This window comes from Notechis scutatus, chromosome 8 (assembly GCF_049901735.1).
Source record: "Notechis scutatus isolate UNSWTSFEM ecotype Mainland chromosome 8, rNotScu1.2, whole genome shotgun sequence".
In the NCBI taxonomy this organism is placed as follows: Eukaryota; Metazoa; Chordata; class Lepidosauria; order Squamata; family Elapidae; genus Notechis; species Notechis scutatus.
Window position 1 is genome coordinate 10562331 of NC_142016.1, and position 22858 is coordinate 10585188.

General features: G+C 43.2%; 1 protein-coding gene across 1 annotated transcript in view; it reads left to right on the forward strand.

Moving 5' to 3' along the window:
• The window catches only part of MAN1C1 (mannosidase alpha class 1C member 1), a 177136-nt gene that overhangs the window by 129293 nt on the left and 24985 nt on the right, over positions 1-22858 (forward strand). The window contains 3 exon segments of the mRNA XM_026676018.2: positions 7417-7532; positions 12157-12237; positions 17247-17341. Coding sequence (XP_026531803.2) covers positions 7417-7532; positions 12157-12237; positions 17247-17341 — 292 coding nt within the window.

Below are 22858 nucleotides of genomic sequence, written 5' to 3' on the forward strand. Positions count from 1 at the left end.
ATCTGAGTCCTCGCTCTCCTCAGCCGTTCGCACCTGCTGCCGGCTAACCACAACACATGGCGCAAATGCAGTAGGGCAGGGGATGGCTGCTGTCAGGGAGGATGTGCAGACAGCTGCCACAATTAGGGAGTGCTGTGGGCAGATGTGCTTGCAGATGTGCAAGATATTCACACTCTCATCCTCGGTAGCCCAGGGTGGGCAGTTAATATTCCCAAGGGGCCACATGCAAAACTGGGACTGTTGTAGAGAGCTAAACATATAGGATTGTGGGCTGGACAAGGACAGCCAAAAGGCTGGATGTGGCCCATGGGCCGTAGAATGACCAGGTCTGTTATAGCCAGTTACCTCAGGAGGGAATGGAGACGCCTTACAGGAGCCACTTGTGATTTTCCCTGCCAGATTCCACTTTGACTTTGCTTGTGGGAAGCTGGCAGAGAAGGTCACAAGTGTCAGTCACATGACTGTGTGGATGCTGTAACAGTGGGCCAGTTGCCAAGCACCTGGGCCACAATCACATGACCACACAGCGATGCTGTAACAGCCGCAAGTTCGAGGACCGGTAGAAAGTACGATTCTTCCAGGGCTGTAATGACTTCAAATGTTCACTGAATGAATGGTTGTTAACCAAGGACTACCTATATACAATCTCATGAAGGGAACCTGAGAAAACACCAAAACAGAGAAGTAAAAAAAAAAATTTTTTTTTTTTAAATCCTGGTTCTTTTCACTGGGACCAACTTGATTGGAATAGGCCCTTGGAGGGGAATGTATTGTTTGTTGTTCTTTTGAACTGCATTGTTATCTGGTTGTTCTATGCATCCATCCATCCATCCTTTCATTCATTCATTCATTCATTCATGGAATCTGTATGGTCACCCACCCAGCTCAAATAATTGCAACCGTGGGCACTGGGAGGACATTTAAATTCTATGAATGAATGAATAACTGATGTGCCAATTGGCACTTCCTGAATTTGAGGAAGAGCTTTCTGCAGTGGGCACAGCCCAACTCAGAATGGCTGTTACACATTCAGCTCTTGGGAATGGTCTTTTATTGTCAGAAGCTGGTTTAGAGGCGTAAATATATGCCCTGTGCAGAGCTCTGTGGAAGAAGAGTAGAAAACAAATACGTTTGAATTAGGGACTCTTAATTGTTTTGTGCCCTGGAACTTGTTAACACTCCCATAGAATCTGTCTGTCTGACTGTCTACCTATCTAGCTATCATCTATCTGACTATCTGTTTATATCTATCTATCTATCTATCTATCTATCTATCTATCTATCTATCTATCTACCTACCTACCTACCTACCTACCTACCTACCTACCTACCTATATCTATACCACTGTTATCTATCTATCTATCTATCTATCTATCTATCTATCTATCTATCTATCTATCTATCTATCTATCTATCTATCTATCTATCTATCATTTATCTATCATCTATCTCTATCTATCTATCTATCTATCTATCTATCTATCTATCTATCATTTATCTATCTATCATTTATCTATCCCTATATCTATCTATCTATCTATCTATCTATCTATCTCTATCTATCTATCTATCTATCTATCTATCTATCTATCATCTATCTATCTACCTATCTATCATTTGTCTATCTCTATCTATCCATCCATCCATTCATCCATTCATCCATTCAAACAGATGTTTGATGGCGTGCAATAAAAATAAGCTTGCGGTCTCTATGTAGTCGGCAATTTGCCAGTACAGTTCAAACTGACAAATTTCTTAATCTTATAATAAAAGAAACCCCCAGAAAGTCATTAAAAAAGAAAGGGGCTAATTAGAAAGCTTGAGGGAAATGGGAATGTTCTACAGGAATGCAGTTGTCCCCCAATGACTTTAATTTGTATGAGACACTTTGCCTACATTTTATTTAGAAAGCTCAGGGCCAATACCGCCTGTCAGGAACACTCTGCAAATGTGCCAATCATCCTTCATTTTACTACTGTTTACAACATTGGGCACTCTCCCTGTTGGGCCTTGGTATTTTTGAACAGAGATGTGCTCTTATTGTACGGAAAGAAAGACCTAAGATTCTAGACTGTTCTCTGCTTTCTTGGTATTGATAATGCTTTTCAGGTATGGATGAAAAAAGTCTTTAAATCAATGTTTCTCAACCATGGAAACTTTAAAATAAGTTTACTTCAACTCCCAGAATTCTCTAGACAGCATGCTCACTGGAGAATTCTGGGAGCTGAAGTCTACATATCTTAGAAGTCACCACACTTTGAGGGTTTTCTTTGAATGTATGGAGACAAAAAAGCAAATTTTGGCTTAGGAGCCTCCATGTTCTTAATCCAACGCTACTGATGTTGTGTAAGTTCTCAAGAACTTCCATAGAAGAGTACATTAAAATGTGCTAAGGTTTAAGTGCCTGCTTGAATTTGGGTACTCCTTGAAGATATCTTGTTGACTTAAGAGAGAGGTGCCTGATTGCTCAGGAAATCATATAAAGCGATCATTTAAAGTCTAGTATTTTCCTGCCAGGAAAGCACCAATGTGCTGTCAGCAAAGGAAACCAACCACTTTGCTTTCTAATTTAAGTGAGCAGATTTCTCACAACACTGGGTGGGTGTAGTGATATGTGGGGAAGACCTTGGGAGGCCAGGCAAAGGGATGACGAAAGGTCAAATAAGAGACAGTCTAGAAGAAGAGATAGTGGATGTGATAAGAGGCTCAGAAGGGACACACACACACACACACACACTTCTTGATTTTACAAGTGATAGGAAAGAATTATTCTTTCAGACTTGGAAGACTAATATCAGCCTTATGAAATTAACCAGATAGGAATTAAAACCAGCGGAACTTATTCTACTCCATTGTAAAGCTACATTGACAGAATCCTGCAAGTCTGAGAATACTATCCCCTCTCCTCCCACCCAGAACTAGGGAATGTTTCTTCTGAGCCTCTCTCTCCACCCATTCTCTATCTGGGGGCTATGCTGTCTCTTATCTCAGAGGTCCCCAACCCCCTGACCGGGGCCCAGCATTGGGCTGCAGCCCATTCAGGAACTGAGCTGTGCAAGTGGCAGGCACACAGCTCCATTTACGCGAGCAGCGGGCAGTTGCGCCACGGGTGTGAATGCTGCCCGCTCACGCAAATGTAGCTGCATGCACATTGCCACTCACACAGAGCCATTTCCTCTCCCCCACCCACCCACCTGGCTGGTTTGCAAAGCCAGATAGGTTGGGGACCACTATGTTATCTGACCATTCTATTTAGCAACTCCTTTGTGCCCAGGCTCCCAAGGTCTTTCCCTCATGCCATTACTGTAGGCAGATTGATCCAGTTGGGCTTCCAGATCTTAGGACTGCAGAAAAAACAATTACTACCAACCTGCCTTCAGTCGAGGACCTACCACGAGTCAAAAGGGGGACTGTGAAAATCTCTACAGACCCCTCACATCCCAGACATAAACTGTTTCAACTCCTTCCCTCAAAATGACGCTATAGAGCCCTGCACGCCAGAACAACTAGACATAAGGACAGTTTTTCCCCAAATGCCATCACTCTGCTAAACAAATAATTCCCTCAACACTGTCCAACTGTTTACAAAGAGTGCAGTACCAATTACTATTAATCTTCTCATCACTCCTTATCGCCTATCCCCTCCCACTTGTGACTGTATGACTGTAACTTTGTCACTTGTATCCTAACGATTTATATTGACTGTTTCCAAATATGATTTGATTGCTTATTGTACCCTATGACTATTATTAAGTGTTGTACCTAATGATTCTTGACTCTTGATGGATGTATCTTTTCTTTTATGTTACTGAGAGCATTTGCACCAAGACAAATTCCTTGTGTGTCCAATTACACTTGGCCAATAAAAAGAATTCTAATTCCAATGAATGCTTACTCACCATCCATCATTATAAATGCCTCCCTAGAAAAACCATAATAATGCACTGTTTTGCAGAATTGTCCTTGTTGAAAACAAGCCAGACCTTCTGAAAAGAAGAAATAGCTTCAACCAATGTACAGAGTACACATCTATTTCTCATTTCAATTCTAGAAAGCCATAGGTGGGTTCTAGCGCTGGGTACAATAACAGGTCTTCATAATATAAATGCCTTCAAGGCATCTTGGACCTGATGTCCCATCAGCACCTCGACCCATCAAGCCAAACCTGATTCTCTAACACGTAATCCACCCACAAAGGTCTTCAGGAAACCCTCTCTTGTCCGACATTCCATTAAAGCATGAGAACAAGGTTGATGGATAGCGTACTGTTTAGCGGGCTATATATCTCACAGCTGGGGCAGTTCACAAGAGGTGCAATGAATCATGTTTAGCCTTCATAAACATGGTTCCCCCTGCTAAGAAAGACAGTTATCACCGCCAGATCTGAGACAGGATTTTACCCAAGCCAACCATACCGTTTGTTGACACCAGCTGTTTTGGATACCTAACATGTTCCTGAATGCTGATGTGCTTATAGCATTGCTGGAAAACTGTGAATCACTCTTCATAGGAAAGAAGCTGAATTACTGGGAACTGGGAAGCTGTTAGGACAGCCAGTTTATCTTAAATGTCACATTTGTTGCCGAGAGAATGGTCCCCTGATCTTTGTAGGCCTCCGCAGAGAAAGATTTTAGTATTTATATTTATTTTACTATTGTTTTTCACCTTTTTTTTAAAAAAAAATAATGCAGTGGGGTTTTTTTAGTTGCCTTGAGCGCTCACCCAGCCAGAAAGATGGGATATAAATCAAATAACTATAGCTGTGTTTTCTGTTACCCGGTCTTTTTCTAGCTCAGTGACTGTGCAGGTTACATATTATACGAAAGATGAAGGGTAATAAATTGGAACGTTTTTAGCTCCTCCAGTTCAAAAAAATTCCTTCCCTGCGATCTTGTTTTTGAGGGTAGGACGTATAATTTGCGATTGCAATTTAATGAATTCCGGGAATTGCATGCAATTTCTCTCTTGATTTCTACACATTTTACATGCATCTTCGCTGCTTTCAGACTTTTTAGTCTGCATGATAATGTAGCTTAATGCCTCTGAAATGGAAAGTGCTTGTAAATGCATGTGCAGTGTATGATTAACCTGCTTGGTTTCTTTCCTAATGTAACTAGAGCACAACCTCAGCAAATTTAAGTTTGTATGGATGTCAACTCCCAGAATTCCCCAGCTAGCCATGCTGCCTGAGGAATTCTGGGAGTTGAAGTCCACACATCTTAAAAGTGTCCGAGGTCGAGATACAGTGCCTTAGAGCAGGGGTCTCCAACCTTGGCAACTTAAAGACTTGTGGACTTCAACTCCCAGGATTCCTCAGCCACTTTGCTTAGCTTAGCTTTGCTGGCTGAGGAATTCTGGGAGTTGAAGTCCACAAGTCTGTAAGTAGCCAAGGTTGGAGACCCCTGCCTTAGAGGAAGGGAAGCCTAATATCTTCTTTTAAAGGGTCCCCATTGATGAACGAGCAGATTTTAGACAAGGCAACAATCTGGCAGGGCCTGATCTCTAAGCCACAGCTTCTTAAGCATCACACAGCACAAACCTGTCACTCGGCTAGTCCCTCCCTCTTCCCCCCCCAACACACACACACACACACACACACATTACTTAAGTAGGGATAGTGTTTGCTGTTTCTGTGTCACCTTTTCCTTTCTCAACTTTGCATTCAGTATTTCTTATTACAACCTCCACCTTAATTTGTGGTGTTTTGCTCCTCAGTCCCAATGATATGGGATAATGGGAATCCTTTCTTCAGTTTTGCAAGGACAGTGAACCCAAGTGGGCTGTGCGATAATTTAAATGACATTTTAAAACTACTGGAAAACTTATCTCTCTCCCTCCCTCTTCCCCTCTTCCTTTGTTCTTCTCTCTCTGTGTCCCCCTCCCTCCCTCTCCCACTTTCCCTCTCTCTCCCTTCTCCCTCTCCCTTCCTCCCCTCTCTCTGTCTCTCTCCCTCCCTCTCCCTTCTTCTCCATCTCCCTTCCTCCCCCCTCTCTGTCTCCCTCCCTCCCTCCCTCTGTCTCTCTCTCTCCTTTCTTCTCTCTCTCTGTCTCCCTCCCTCTCCCCGATCTCCCTCTCCCATACTCACTCATCCAGTTCCTAGTCGAATAGGGGGTATCTCCCAAACAGGAGTCCCTTGAAGTCTCATGCTTCTAACAACCAGCTCTTCATTTCAGAATGTCTTCATTTCTCTGATCTGGTTCACTTTTTTTTTTACCTGTCAGTCCTTTGCAGTTGAGATTGCTCAGAAGCCCATGGCTCGCTTTTATCAGGTGTTCACACATTGGCTTCCCATTTTCTGCTGAGGAGTGCTGCAAGTTATCAGGAGGGTTTTGAACCAATTAAGAGGTTTTACATTTCAAGTCTCCTGACAGTGTCACTTCCCCTGAATCATTCGGAGATGTAAAAATGCAATATTATAGGATCTTAATATACTGTTCAAAGGTTCTAGTGCATAGAACCTGCGATGTTCTGTTAATATACTGTTCAAAGGTTCTAGCGCATGCAACCTGCGATGGTGCAGAGTCTCTTTCCTCCTTGCTCTGCATATAGAGGAGGGGTCATAGATCATGTGGCTCAGGATGATAGGCATTGCAGTCCCTTACAATTGGATGATGTTGGGTAAGTTTCATGTAGACTAGGGGTTCCAACCTTGGCAGCTCTAAGATGGGTGGCCATCAACTCCCAGAATTCCCGAGCCATTAGATATGCATGCATGCATGCATGCATGTATGTATGTATGTATGTATGTATGTATGTATGTATGAATGAATGTAATGGCTGGGGAAATCTGGAAGTTGATGGCCACCCATCTTGGAGCTGCCAAGGTTGGACCCCCTAGTCTACATGAAACTTACCTAACATCATCCAATCCTTTACCTAGAGTGTGTGTCTGTGTGTGTGTGTGTACACACACACACACACACACACACACGGTAAAGGTTCCCCTCGCACATATGTGCTAGTCTTTCCTGGCTCTAAGGGGCGGTGCTCACCTACGTTACAAAGCCAAAGAGTCAGCGCTGTCTGAAGATGTCTCCGTGGTCATGTGCCCAACATGACTAAACGCCGAAGGTGCACAGAACCTTCCTGCGAAAAGTGGGTCCCTATTTTTCTACTTGGATTTTTACATGCTTTTGAACTGCTAGGTTGGCAGAAGCTGGGACAAGTAACGGGAGTTCACTCCATTACACGGCGCTAGGGATTCGAACCGCCGAACTGCTGACCTTTCTGATTGACAAGCTCAGCTTCTTAGCCACTGAGCCACCGCATCCCCTCCATGGTCTATATGCATCAAGAAAGCAGTCTCGGGATTACATCCCAGCAGCGATTCTTTACCGCCACTCTTACCTCTGCATCCCTCAGTGGAAAGTCAGCTGAAGTTCCTTTCTAATGGTGGGGGGTTTCTGTCCCTGCAGGAGGCCTCCGGGGAGCCACCGTGGTGGATGCTTTGGATACCTTGTATGTCATGGAGCTGCAGGAAGAATTCCAGGACGCCAAAGATTGGGTGGAGAAGAGCTTTGACTTGAACGTGGTGAGTCAGCCTTTGAATAGGTTTCTCTGTTCCGGCAGAACACCCCCCCTCCCGGTGTATTTTGAACCCTGATGTTTTGACTGGCCCTCTTCCCCCCACCCCTGGTTCCCCCCAACCTGGCACACTGTAAAAACAAGCCGAGAATAGGCCAGCGTGCAGTTGAGCTGGGAGGTAATAGGGTAAAAGGATTAAAGCAGAATCGCCTTGATTGCCAGATCAGCTATTAATCCAATCAGCCCCTCTATCGATATTTTTCAACATTGGCAGCTTTAAGATGGGTGGACTTCAACTCCCAGAATTCCCCAGCCATTACATACATACATGCATGCATACATATATACATACATACATACGTATAATGGCTGGGGAATTCTGGGAGTTGAAGTTCACTCATCTCAAAGTTGCCAAAGTTGAAAAACTCTGGTCTATATCTTTGTGGATCGGCCCGCCTCCTCTTTCCCTCTTCCCTGTCTGGAATACCTCCGTTGAAAAAGCTGGATCCTTTGAGAACTAAGCAGCTGCGGGTATTTGAAGCACAGGCCTTCCAGCTGCCATCTGATGTTTTGTAGAGGTGCAGCATCTTCATCACTCCACCGTCTTGGCTCTTGAGCTGAGAGAGAGTCCCGTAGGCCCAAGGTTCCTTAGCAAGCTTCCCTGGTTGAGGTCTCCTTGCAGCCGAAATGCCCCTGCTGTGCCTTTGACTGCTTTTTGGTGCGAAGGAGAAGTGACAAACTCTTGATAGGTGAGCCTCCAGGTAAACATCCCATTTCTTTTAAATATTTTGGGTCATAACTATGGGCAGCATGGCTAGCAATGAAAGTTGATGAGAATTATACTTGCAAACATCTGGAAGAAATTCAGTTTGGAGCAGAGTAGAACTTTTTAAAAGATGGTTAGAAGTTCCACAAATGGGACACAACAGGCCCTAAGTTGTACTACTATCCCACTTAGAGCTTAGGAACTTGTCTCTCTACTTGAAGAGACTGTGTTTTATTTGTTTATTGATTTATTATTTTTACAAATAACTCAAGGCATTGAACATATCCACACACCTTCCTCTTCCTATTTTTCCCACCACAACAATTCCGTGAGTTGGGCTGAGAGGGAGTGACTAGCCCAAGATCTGGCTTTCATGGCTTAGCCTTAACCACTAGCCCAGACTGACTTTTGTATTATGTTTATTTATTTTTATTCTCCATGAATTTGTTTGCCTCCAGGTTGGTTCTCTCATGGTTTTTATAATGCTTGAAATAGCCTATGAATATTTGGTCCTCTGAATCCCATCCCATGCTCTAGTTCAGGGGTATCAAACTCAAGGCCCACAGGCCAAATTTGGCCTGCAGGGTGCTTAGATCTGGCCCACAGGGCTGCCACCCTGGAAGCAGCGAGGACCAGCCCGCAGTGCATCTGCCAGCGAAAAACGGAGCTCGGGAGCCCTCCCGAGCTCCGTTTTCGGCTGTGACAGCTTCCTGCAACCCTCTGTCAGCAAAAATGGACCTCAGGTGCCCCCGACACAAGTGACATCAAGCTGGCCATGCCTACCCTAGCCACACCCACCCATCCCTCCCCCCCAAGATCAAACACAACCCTAATGCAGCCCTCAATGAAATTGAGTTTGACACCCCTGTTCTAGTTTATCCTATTTATCACTTTGTTTAGCCTCTCTACAGTCCCTATATTATTTGAGAGTTTTCTGTTGCTGCACAGACTAAGGTCCTCCACGTTTCTGATTTTAAAACCATTGTGGACTGGCAGCCCTGCTTATATACCAGCAGGGCAGCATTTCTCATTCCAAACCGCATCTCTGTTTTTTGCTGCAAGGCTATAGGAAAAGCAAAGGAAATTGCTCCCTCCCCCTGAAAAGCCCCTTTGAAAAGCTTTGTTTTGAAATAGATGACCAACGTGGTCTTGCAAATGGGCAGCCAGGCCTCGTAAATTTGGCTCAATGCTCTGTGTTTGGAATCGGATCAATAGGCCAACAGACAAACTAGAGAAAGGTTATTGATCTGTATTTTCACAAAAGCTCTCCCTTCTGGCCCACAAATCAATCAGCAGAAGCCTTGTGAAGAGCCGTGTCATAGGATTCTCGGCAAAAGAGACAAGATGTGGACTGAAAGTTTCTTTTTATCCAGATGAAACAGGACAACTCAGTTAGAAATGAAGTGCTTAGGGTAGGGTTTCTCAACCTTGGAAACTTCAAATGTGTGGACCTCAACTCCCAAGATTCCCCAACCAGCAAATCCATTTTTGTTATCACGAAGCAAGGCATTTATCTTAAGGCTCTATAACAGCCAACGTTTCCAGATTACAGATTCTGAACCCTCCTTGTCTCTAAATTTAAATACCTATATTTGCCAAAAACTTAGAAAAGGGAGCATTGAAAATATTGCTAAAACCTTGACAGTTTGAAGATGGATGAACTTTAACTCCTAGAATTTACTGCCTAGCAAGCTGATTGGAGAATTCTGGCATCAGAAAATTGCCAAGGTTAAGAAACAGTGATTAGGATATTAAAAAGAATATAAACCTAGGACATTTGAAAAAATACCATGTATGGTGCTCTCTGAGCTTGGTTATTTTCTTGTAGACACTTCACTACCAAACTAGGTAACGTCATCAATGCACCGCAAGTTAATGTTTTCAAGTGGATATAGAATTCAAGGTGATGTTGATGATGGCTGCAGCATCCATTCATTAGTTGAGTATAATAGCACGCTGCACATCTTCCCAAAATGACCTGATGTGAGTTGTATGGAATTATAAACACCGCACACTGGTTGTGAACAGAATCAGAAAGAATGCAAGCCCCACTTTCAGGAGTGTCCACCTCTGTAGAACCGGTAGCTCTGAACATCAGCAGACATAGAACCGGTTCTATGTCTGCTGATGTTTTTGCCCACCCATCCGCCCACCTGGGCTCTTACCTGATCTTTATTTTCCTGATTTTTCAACTTCAGCTGCCCAACGAGGCACAGTTGCAGTTTAAAAAAAACAAGAAAAGAGGGCTGTTTCAAAGGCTGCTTCTTGGCAGCAGCCTGCTAATGACGATTAACAGGCATCCCGAACCGGTAGTTAACCCTGTCTATCCCACCCCTGCCCACTTCCCGGATATTCCACACTTGGAATCCTGCATCCAGTTTTGGTCACCAAGATGTAAAAAAGATGTTAAGACTCTAGAAAGAATGCAGAGAAGAGCAACAAGGATGATTAGGGGATGAAGGCTAAAACATACAAAGAATGGTTGCTGGAATTGGGTATATCTACTTCAGTTTGATGAAAAGAAGGACTAGGGGTGACATGATAGTTCCAATATCTCAGGGGCTGCCACAAAGCCCCAAAAGGCAGGACAAGAAACAATGGATGGAAACTAATCAAGGAGAGAAGCAACCTAAAACTAAGGAGGAATTTCCTGGCAGAACAATAAATCAGTGGAACAACTTGCCTCCAGAAGTTGTAAATCCAACATTGGAAGTTTTTAAGAAGAGTTTGGACAACCATTTGACTGAAATAGTGTAGGTTTCCTACCTGAGCAGGGGGTTGGACTAGAAGACCTCCAAGGTCCCTTTCAACTCTGTTATTCTACTCTACTCTGTTCTGTTCTGTTCTATTCTAATTTCTATTCTATTCTATTCCTGTATTCCAATTCCTGTTTTTCTAACTGGCTCTTTTATGTCGTCCAGAAATACCTCTTCTGCCTGGGGGTGAGGAGGATGTTTGTGCATGCACACCTTTGGTAAAAAGCCGGTATTTATTCAGAGGACAAACCTGAATTGGCAGGAGGAAATTTTTGAAAGGGATGGTTTGACCACAATTGCTTTGACATTTCGCTGCTCCAAGATTTTTATGAGTAAAGGGCTAGTTGGAAACTTCAGTCCACCGCATCAGTGTTACATTAAAAAAAGGGAGGGGGTTGCACAAGCTTGTTCCCGTTATCATTCCCTTTCCATCCATGCTCACTGATGTAAACTGCTCTGGGGTCTAATTATTATGTCTTTACGTGAATGGATTTGTGATTTCCTCAAAATGCTAAAACCACAGAGAAAAGAATGTGGAGGCAACAAACAGTTGCTCTTACTCTCGTATATCACTGTTAGAAATGTTTAGCGTCTATGTTACTGTTTCTGGTAGGTCTTAATAAGCTGTTTCTGCTTAGGACCAAGTGATACATTTTATGTAATTTGACTATTGATATGGGAAGATTTTTTTTTTTAAATTGAAATACTGGAGACCACCAGCCAGCAGCACCAAAGTCATTCCAGATGTTGTCCCCAAAGCATGCAGAAGCTCTCTACAAGAGATAGAGGTAGAGGAAATTGTTCGTTTTGGGGGTAACAATGCCAATTATTATTATTATTATTTCCTCCTGGAGAAGGAGGTGGCAGGTTGGGGAATGTGGCAGGCAGGCTAGCTTGGGAATTCTGGACGTGGAAGTCCACAGGTCTTAAAGTTACAGGGTTATTTCCATCCATGGCTTGCAAGTGTCTCTGCTAAGGATTGTGCAATAAAGAGTACGAAAAATGTGCTTTTATACCCACTGCTTCCGTTGCACTTTCTTATCTTAGCATTCACATATCTGCCAATGAACAATATGAGACCTTCTTGGGTTGTATTTTTCTTCCAGCAGAATGGCGAAGCTTCCTTATTCGAAGTGAACATCCGCTATGTTGGAGGACTTCTGTCTGCGTATTACCTGACAGGCGAAGAGGTTGGTACTATTTGCACGTCTGATTTGCAATATGGATTTCCTCTTGGAGAATCTCAGAAAACCACACCTGCTCCCTTACCTAAGCCAGCTAAAAATGGCACCTCTTGATAAATACCAGAGCACCGATGATAGCTGTTAATTAAGTTGGGCATAATTACTTGGCCTGGCTCATCCAGTAGGAGTTTCCTCCTGTGGACAATTTCTCCTGGACAGTTCACTGGGTTGGTACATTGGCCATTGCAGAAATGCCGCTGGTCACGATTTTGTTTTTGCATTCTGAATTTATTAATGGCTTGAGGCTACCCTCACAAGGGTCACATTAATCACTGCTGTAAACTATCTTTTTTTTTTTTTTAAGTGACTACCATTTTTAACTCTACCACCAAACCCCAAAAATCTTCCTTGGCATTAAAGTCATGTGTGATGAGCTCCTAAATTTCATGGACTCATTCCAAGACATTCTTCATTATCTCAACAAGGGAGAATGCACCAGGGAAGGCATTAATTGCCATAACCTTCAGGTATTAATTCTTGGAACTGAACTACCTAGGCAAGTATTTCCATAAAACATAGCTACAAGCAGGAATCCCTTTACTGAGAACTTTTATGAAATTTAGGGCAGGCAGTAGACTTAAAAAGAGATTGATATACTTTTGTACTTTGGCTGTCAATCTGCTTCTGGGTGCAGTTCAAGGTATGGCTATTGCCTTTAAAGCCCTTTATAGATCCTCGGTGGTACAGTGGTTAGAGTGCTGTACTGCAGCCTACTTCTGCTGACTGCCGTCTGTCTGCAATTTGGCAGTTCGAATCTCACCAGGCTCAAGGTTGATTCAGCCTTCAAATCCTTCCAAGGTGGGTAAAATGAGGACCCCAATTGTTGGGGGAAATAGGCTGACTCTGTAAACTGCTTGGAGAGGGCTGTTAAAACACTGTGAAGTGGTATGTAAGTGTAAGTGCTATTGCTATAGCATTTGGTCCAAAATATCTACAGAACCACCTTCCCCCTGTAGCAGTGGTCCCCAACCTTTTGGGCACCAAGGACCGGTTCCATGGAGAAAGGTTTTTCCATGGATCGGAATGGGACGTGGTTTCATGTGCTGCCTGCATCCCATGGATGGGGCTTCACTTGTTTGCACGGCATGGTTTCTGGCATGCCGTGGCCCAATGCTGGTTCATGGACTGGGGGTTGGAGACCCTTGCCCTATAGGATTGGCCCACCCTATTTGTGCTAGAAAAAGGTACCTACTGCAGTGCAGATCCCATCAGCCAAGTAATTTTGGCTGGTGGGATCCATCAAATGGCTTTCTGCTACGGTCCCCACCTTCAGAGCTCAGATCCCCTCCCCCTCTCTTTTAGCCTTCAGGAAAAGCCTTTAAACCAGGCTATGGGGTTCTGAAGGAGGAAGCCCTCCAGGCCCACCCTTCAAAGGATATTCTCCTCCTTGGAGTAAAGGGTCTCAAAGGTGACCTTGCTTCCCAGGCCGGTGACTTGCACCACCATAATGAACTCTGCCGCATGATATAATACCGCAGCAGTACCGTTCCTGCTTGTTTTTCCATTGTTCCGTGATACACACTGAGACTGATTGCACTATATATTTTTGATGGCATAGAAAGGTTGCACAAAAAAAATTTCTAGGACAGAAACTGGAGCAAAGCAGTAGTTTGGCCTCCTGCTGTGGCTTTGCATATAGAAGAAGGGAGCTGCGTGGTTCCAATGAGAGACTGTAAGACCCTTGCCGTGCAAAAGTGTTATATGGTCACCTTTTTGTCTTTTGAAAGGAATAGCAAAGCACAGCAAGATGTGACTTCTTTTTTTCTTCCTTTCCAAAACTGTTTTTATTTTTTTTACTTAATTAAAACAAGTTAGCTTTGCCACTGTGGCCTTGGCAATGGTGCTTTCCTCATTTAGACAAAAGCTTTGGATCCTGCAAAATGTCTCTGTAAATCATTTAGCATTCTTCTCCTTATAACAAGTAAACTCTTGATTAATATATCTGCAGAACTATGCGGTTGGTTCTCGCTTTTCAGCAAGTTCAGTTCCTGTGATGACTGGAGCAAATGAGGAGTAGGGAGCAGATGTCCCCGTTTGCAAGTTTTCATAAAAAGGCTTGAGAAGCTGACTAGAACAGGGAATTGTTCAAAAGCTTTACAAGTAGTCCTTGACTTGAGATCATATTTGAGCCTTGAATTATGGTCGTAATTCAACTGGTGATTGTTATGACAGCCCACCAGTCACAGAGAAAGAAGGGGTGTGTGAAAAGGTGATGGAGATACTTACTTCTCTCCTTTCACTCAGAACTGTTTTCAATCCTGGCCAATGTCTTAATTTATGATGGCGTCAAAAAACCATTGATTTTGATGGCCTTTAGTGGAGCTTAGAGGTGGAGAAGAACTTTTTTGAGAGCTGAATGCATTCAGAAAGAGGCATCATTGTTGGGGTTCACATCCATTGTGGTCTCCCTCTCCCTCCTATACAACCTTCCCTAATATATTGTCTGCCAGACATAGAATCATAAAATTGTAGAGTTGGAAAGAAAGTCAAGATCCACTGTTTATCAATCAAACTAGGCAACTTTAAGATGTGTGGACTTCAACTCCCATGCTGACTGGGGAATTCTGGAAGTTGAAGCCCACACATCTTCAAGCTGACAAGGTTGAGGAACACTGGCCTATTTTTCATTGATTTCATACTGTCTCTTTCTCTGCACTAGCACCTGAGGGAGCCTCTATAGCGCAGTGGTTAGAGTGCAGTATTGCAAGCTACTTCTGCTGCAGCCAGCTGCCTACAATTTGGCAGTTCAAATCCTATCAGGTTCAAGGTTAACTCAGCCTTCCATCCTTCCGAGGTAGGTAAAATGAGGACCCCAATTGCTGGGGGCAATATGCTGACTCTCTAAACCGCTTAGAGAGGGCTGTGAAGCAATATAAAGCGGTATATAAGTCTAAGTGCTATTGCTATTCTAGCGGAGAGTCTTTCCCATCACCCACTAAATCAAAGGGATTCAAATTTTTCCAAGCTGTGGAACCTGTTAACTTTTTAAATCCTGACCTACAAAATGGTGGCCGTGGCACTTTATTTGTAGGAGATCAAGCCCCGCCCTTAGAGAAGTTGCTATGGATACCCCTGGCCTGTGTTTTAGTGACGTTTATTGTTTTCCACTTAATCTCTAATGGTACTCTATCAAATTCTAGCAGATCCCATGGGGTTCCTCGGAAAAGTTTGAAAAAAAACCAAACATCCTTTTAACTGGAGGGGTTCCAAGGATCGAATCCAAGATTTTCCATGTTTAATATATGTGCTGCATCTTAGCTATTGGGGGCTTCTATTTTTTCCTTAAGTTCAAACGGCTGATTTTTTTTTACCTGAATTCATTTCCAGTCTGGGTTTTTATCTATAATATGGATGTTTGTATAATTGCTGAATTGGCTCATACAATGGCTTGAATAGTTCATAATAGGCGCCTATTGAATACAGGCCCTTGAAAAAACAAAATGAAAGAAGATTCATTTCCTTGCTTATTACGCTTTTAGTTTCAGTTTGTAAGGGGAAATAATCTTGAAATGGTTACAATAGATAGAAATCTAATTAATTGTTTTAACAGTAGAGGGACAGCAAACTGCGCTGATAAAATCAAAATATTGAAGATCATTTAAAACAGACCAGGCATCAAAGTTTCTAATGCCTATTAAAGATCAAACCCACTTACATACTCTACTCCATGGTGGGACAATCCAGAAGCCACCATCCAAAGCCATTACTACCCCTTCAAACTTAAAGCGATGGCAGAGAAATAAGATTTGTGTGGTTTCCACAGTGGAAGCCCTGAGATGGTTTCTCATCTATTTTTTGTCTCATCTTTTAATATTATTACTATCTTTTATTCATTAAACATGAAACTCAGTCAACTGAACATTTAAAAATGTATCACAACTATCATTGACTGGGTCTGATGGTTGATACGGGTTGCTGCCAGCATCCATCAACAAGTATTACTACTACTGTCAACTCATAAAACATTGAAAAGTTGCCCCAATTGTTAGGGAAAATACACCTGGTATTCCATAGTAGCCTATTAAAACCCATGACAGACCTCCTAAAGACAGGGAGTCCAGGAACGAAACCCCACCCGGGACAACCCCTACAGTCGGACCTAACCTGCCAAAAAGCATTTGAAACACTGAAAGAAGTATTTGCAAAAGAACCAGTACTGAAGCATCCTAACCCCGAACAACCCTTCGTCATTCAAGCAGACACCAGTGATGTGGCAGTGGGAGCAGTGTTACTCCAAAGAAACAACCAAGTGCCAGCCACTTTGAAACCATTCAACCATTCAATTTTGGGAGTGTGGCTTGAGGCTCATGATTTAATTGGAGTAACTGCCGGAATCCTGACTACTACTGCTGCTACTACTACTACTACTACTACTACTACTACTACTACTACTGTCTCTTTTATTCATTAAACATGAAACTTAGTCAACTGAACATTTAAAATGTGGTTATTGTTATTTATTATTATTATTATTACCACCTGTACTCTAGTTGTAAATAGGAGCTAAATTACATTCACACTGAGAAAAGATGCTCACAGCTATTGCATCCAAATATTGCCCATTCAGTCTGGGCAGAAGAACAGTAGTCTACGAGAATGGTTCTCCAAACCTCTTGAAATAGCACTAGCACTACTAGTACTTAGCAATAGCATTTAGAGTTACACACAGCTCCATAATGCTTCACATCTTGTGTCTTGCCCCCAACAATCTGGGTCCTCATTTTATTGATCTCAGAAAGGTGGAAGGCTGAGTCAACCTTGAGCCCTGTCATGTTTGAACTTCAGGCTGTGGGCAGAGTTTGCCTGTAATGCTGCATTCTAGCCCCTGTGCCACCAGGGCTCTTGATGTACCTGGAAATACCTCCAAGTGGCTGAACATATGGAGGTTTATGTTTAGAAATCCAGCTCCCATTAATTATCTGCTTCCTGACTCTCTCCTCTTTTTCTTCCAACAGGTCTTCAAGAGCAAAGCTCTAGAACTTGGAGAGAAACTTCTCCCCGCCTTTAACACACCAACAGGAATCCCACGAGGAGTCATCAACCTGGGCAGGCAAGGAACAGTAATGTGTTTTTGCTAACAAATAGAGAATAAGAGGAGAAACCTACCTGGATTGAAGTAAGCAATACAGATAGTCCTCAGCTTACGACCCTAATTGAGCTCAACATTTCTGTTGCTAAGTGAGACAGTTGTTATAAGTGAATTTTGCCCGACCTTTCTTGCCACAGTGGTTAAGTGGATTCCTGCAGCGGTTAAGATGGTTGTTAAGCGAATCTGGCTTCCCCATTGGCTTTGCTTGTCAAAAGGTCGCAAAAGTTGATCTCATGATCCTGCAGCCGTCATAAGTATGAGTCAGTTGCCAAGGGTCTCAATTTTGATTGCATGACCATGGAGTGCTGGGATGGTCATAAGTATGAAAAACAGTCATAAGTTACTTCGAATGGTCACTAAGCAAACTATTGTAAAAAAAATTCTTTTTAAAAAAAAATTTTTATTTTATTTTGACAACAAACATTGACAAATACAAACATAAAACATCAAATAAAACCATCTTTCCATTGCACAGTGTGTCACTTGGTACATATCTTTTGTGCACAATATTAACAGTCTTTCCCTTCAAAATACATTATTAAAGTTTGTATTATATACATATAAACCAACTAAACATACTATAACTTCTTATTAGACTTTGTTTAAACATAGCATCCTTTTCAAGCAAATCTCAACTTTACAAAACCTCATTCATAGTATCATTCGTTTCATTGTAATCAATTATAGCATATTATTATATTGTCATATCATTACTATAATATTATGACATATTATATTTTATTTTCCTGTTTTCTTATCTAGCCATTGATAAAATAAATCCCAAATTTTATACTATTCTTTATCTTCTTGCTCTCTCATTGCTAATGTCAATTTATTCATTTCTGCACATTCTATTATTTTCTACCAAACTGTTGTAAATTGAGGACTATCTGTAATGTTTTCAATGGGAGCCAAGCCAATGCTGTCAGAAAGCAAATGTGGATAGCTTTCAGTTTCTCCCAGATTTCCCCCAACTTGGCACTTTCTGTCTGTGGGGAGGCTGAGATTTCTGGGTGTTTTAGGCTCCCAGTGATTTATTAACCCAGCTGAATTTGGAGAATTTTCCAGTAACTCTTGCAGTGGGGCTTTCATTGACTTAAATCAGAGGTCTCCAAACTTGGCACCTTTAAGACTTGTGGACTTCAATTCCCAGAAATCTCCAGCCAGATATGCTGGCTGGAGAATTCTGGGAGTTGAAGTCTACAAGTCTTAAAGGTGCCAAGTTTGGGGACCCCTGCCTTTAATCAGCATTTCTCAATCTTGGTGTCTTTTAAGATAGGTGGACCAGAATAACCCAGCCATCTGGGGAATTCTGGGAGTTGAAGTCCACCTCTCTCAAAATCACCACGATGGAGAAATATTGATCTGAGGCAATGCTGGGTGGGGAATTCTGGGAGTTGAAGTCCACATATATGTCTCCAAGGTTGAGAAACTGTACCTTGGATCGTGAAGTTGAACTTCTCCCCAAACAAAGCTCTTTTCTGTTCACAGGGCAGAGTTTCCTCCCAATCTAACCGTGTTCCCAGGTGTTACAGAAACCAGAATGACTCAGGCCAACCTTCCCCTGGTTACTTGAACTGACACTTTTCAGATCTAGCTCCCGGTCATCCTAAATTGACTACAGTTATTCTGGCTGATAACTGGAACTTGAAACCAATATAGCAGAAACTGCCAGGCTGGAGAAAGATTGGCCTGAACTGAAACCAAAGTTGGCATAGTTGACTAATTTCTGAATTTCGCTTGGAGGTGAAATTGAAAAACATTTTCTGCTTCAACGTGCTTGTTCTCTGCAGTCATAACCCCTCTCCGCACCCTTGTTTTTGTAATCACAAAGTTCCCAGCTGTTCTCTTGGTTTCAGCTTACTCAAGGCATCTCTGGTTTGTGAGGGTGATAGGAATTTGAAAGATCCTTGCCTGAGATTTTGGGGTGCCCTCAGCTGAGAGAAAGAGGTGAATTAAAATGAACTGGTGGTTGAGCTTTGCCCTCCTTTCGTCTCGCCGCATTTCTATAACCTCTCTGCTCTGACTTTACAGTTTTTACAATGTTGAGTTTAGTTCAGTGTGTTCCTATAAAGAAGACCTAATTTTTGCTCTTTGAATTGTCAGCCTGAATCCTAGAGTAATTAATCTTTGCCTTGAATGTCATTCTTGGTGAGCATCCTTAGGGCAGTTTGAATATCACTCCAGACCAGTTGTTCTCAGCCTCAGCAACTAGCTAGGGAACCCTGGGAATTGAAGATAAGATTCGTTGCTTTAGATCAGAGCTCCCCAACCTCCGGTCCATGGACCAGTACCAGTCCATGGCTTGCCAGAAACTGGTCAGTCAAGCAAGCAAAGCCCCAACAAATGCACATGTGGAACCATGAAACCACGCCCCCACCCAGTCCACGGAAATACTGCTCTCCACGGAACCAGTCCATGGCACCCAAAAGGTTGAGGGCCACTGCTCTAGGCTTCCCAAGTTGTTCAATAATTTGGCAGCACATAGTTTTCCCGCCCATCTTTCCCTCTCTCCCTCCGATCTCTTTTCTTCCCTCCCTCCATCTCTCCCTCCCATCTCTTCCCTTCCCTCCCTCCCATCTCTCCTTCCCATCTCTTTCCTCCCCTTCTTCCCTTCCCTCCATCTCTGTCTTATCTCTCCTTCCCTCTTCCTCCCTCTTCCTCCCTCCCATTTCTTTCCTTCCCTCCCTCTCATCTCTCTCTTCCATCTCTTTCCCTCCCTCCCTCCCTCCCCTTGAGACAAGGAGCTGCAGGTTGCTCACCACGTGCCTTGATTAGAAAGTGCAGAAGCTGTGTGAATGCTAAAGGATCATGCAGGAGATCCTAATCCAGAGGGACAAAAGGTGGGGACATTCAGCAAAATGTGGGGATTTTGATGACCAAAAGTCTGGCTGGGAAAGGAATCTGCACAGGTTGTCCAACTGTTAACCTGATAGATATAAACAGGCCAAGAAGAATCTCTTTTTCTCCCTTTTTCAGTTTTCTATAATTTAGAAGAATAACTTGGACCTCTTCCTGGAGGCAAAACCAAACGAGATTTATGACACAAGAAATTTCTTATGATTTGAGCCTATTAATCTTGTTTTGCTGAGTAGTACTGAAAATGTATTGCTAAGCAACCACCATTTTAAGTAACTAAAATGACATAAATTTTTAAGAAACGATTCCAAGGTGTTGAGGTTAGCGTTTGTATGTATAACTTCTAAGTTCATTTTTTTTGAGGGTGGAGAATAATTCTCCGGAAAGCCAAGTCAAGGACTTGCATTTGCCTTCCTGCTTAAAGTTGAGGTTAGAACCCTGAGGGGAGGGAAGAAAGGGCAATCGGTTTGAGAACACCAGAAGGAAGAAAGGCCATTTTAAATTTAGCCCTCCATCCTCATTCATTTGAAAATGAACAGCCTGGTTTGCTATGAGAATAATCTATATTAAAGTTAACTTGCGAGAAACACTTATTGGTTATCACCACTGTAGGTGGTGAACCTACCCAATGAATGTGACGATCTAGAGTATCCAGGTAAGGAAGAAACATCACTGGAGATAAAAGGTGGATTGTCAGCATCCCCTAGGACAGGGGTCTCCAAATTTGGCAGCTTTAGGACTTGTGGACTTCAACTCCCAGAATTCCCCAGCCAGTTGAAGTCCACAGATCTTCAAGTTGCCAAGTTTGGAGACCTTTGCCTTAGGATAATGGGATATTATAATGGGAGAAAGCCATAGGATATCTATGGCTTTTTAGGTTACCCAGTGGAGCTTGGTGTAGTGAGGAAGGGATTGGTCTAGGAGCAAGGAGACCCAGTTTCTAGTTTCCCTTCAGCCATGGAAGCAATCAAGATCAGGGGTCTCCAAAGCAAAGCTGCCTGAGGAATTCTGGGAGTTGAAGTCCACAAGTCTTAAAGTTGCCAAGATTGGAGACTCCTGACCTAGATGACTTTGGACCTCCCACTCTTTCTCAGTGTGATGTAATCAGGGATGGGCTTCAATTTTTTTTAGCAACGGGTCCTCTGCCCGGTTGCTGGGTGGGCGTGGCCTTATCGGCCTCCTGCATCCCAGCGGGGAGGGGCGTTTTCGAGCCTCCGGGAAGGTGAAAACAGCCTCCCTGAGTTCCAGAGACTCTCTGGAAGCTGGAAATGGGCCTGGTTTTGACCTTCCCGAATTTCTGGGAAGCCCATTTTTCACCCTCCCCGGGCCTATACACGCTCCCTGCACTTACCTGCATCCAAAATGGGCCGTTTGGGTACTCTGGGGAGAGGAGGTGCGGGGTGGGCGGGGCCAGCTGTGTAGAATCAATTCAACCGTGTTGAATCTTAGCTAGGGGCTCTCCCGAACCCCTCCGAACCCCCATCAGCCCACCCCGGATGTAATATAGTGGACTGGATCCCTAGAAGGGAGGGGCTTCCATTCCAGAGGAGCAAGAGACAGTTCAGTCCAGATAGTCTGTGTGAGAGAAAGAGGACGAGGACAGCCCCTCCCTAATAGCTCTCATAGTATATGTTTAATGTAGGTAGAAGGCTGCTTTGGTTTGATGAGATTGATGTCCGGTCTCAAAAAATCAAGAAAGGTACACGCAACGATTCAAACAAGATTTCTTTATTTTTCCTCATCTAGAGGCAGAATCTTGCAAAACACACTTATGACCTGGAACTAGAGGTAGCCCTCGACTTGTGACCACAATTGAGCCCAAAATGTCTGCTGTTAAGTGAGACATTTGTTAAGTGAATTTTTGCCCCGTTTTATGACATTTCTCACCTCGTTTGTTAAGGGAATCGCTGCAGTCGATAAGTTAGTAACCCGATCGTTACGTGAATTTTGCTTCCCTGCCGATTTTGCTTGCCAGAAGGTTGCAAAGGGAGTTGATCATGTGATCTTAGGCCACAGCAACAGTCATAAATATGAACCAGTTGCCAAGCATCTGAATTTGGATCGCATGTTCATGAGGATGCTGGAAAGGTCGTACGTGTGAAAAATGGTCATAAGTTGCCCTTTTAGTGCTGTAACTTTGAACTATCATTAAACAAACCGTTGTAAGTCGAGGACTATCTGCCCTATATACTTTGAGAACTACCAGTTCACTTTAACTGCCACAAAAAAAGTTTCTAAAATCAGGCTGATCAAAAACCCATTTTATTACCGTCATATCTTACAACTGTAATGGGCAGGCTCCATTACAGTCATAACTTGAGGACTGCCTGCATAAAACATAATTGTCGTTCTCCTGGATCAGTCCAAAGTCCAGCATTTTGTTCCCAGCCTGGTTCTTGGGACAACGTTGACGGTGAAGGCAGCAAGCTATTTGTCCCCCAATAGCTGATCTACAGGTTGCCTCAAAAGCAGGAGACTCCAACCGTGGCCACTTTAAGCCTGGGGGACTTCAACTCCCAGAATTCCCCAGCCAGCTGAAGTTCCCCCGGGCTTAAAGTTGCCACGGTTGGAGTCCCCTGCTCAAAAGCATCCTCATAACTGTTGGCAGACCGACTCGAT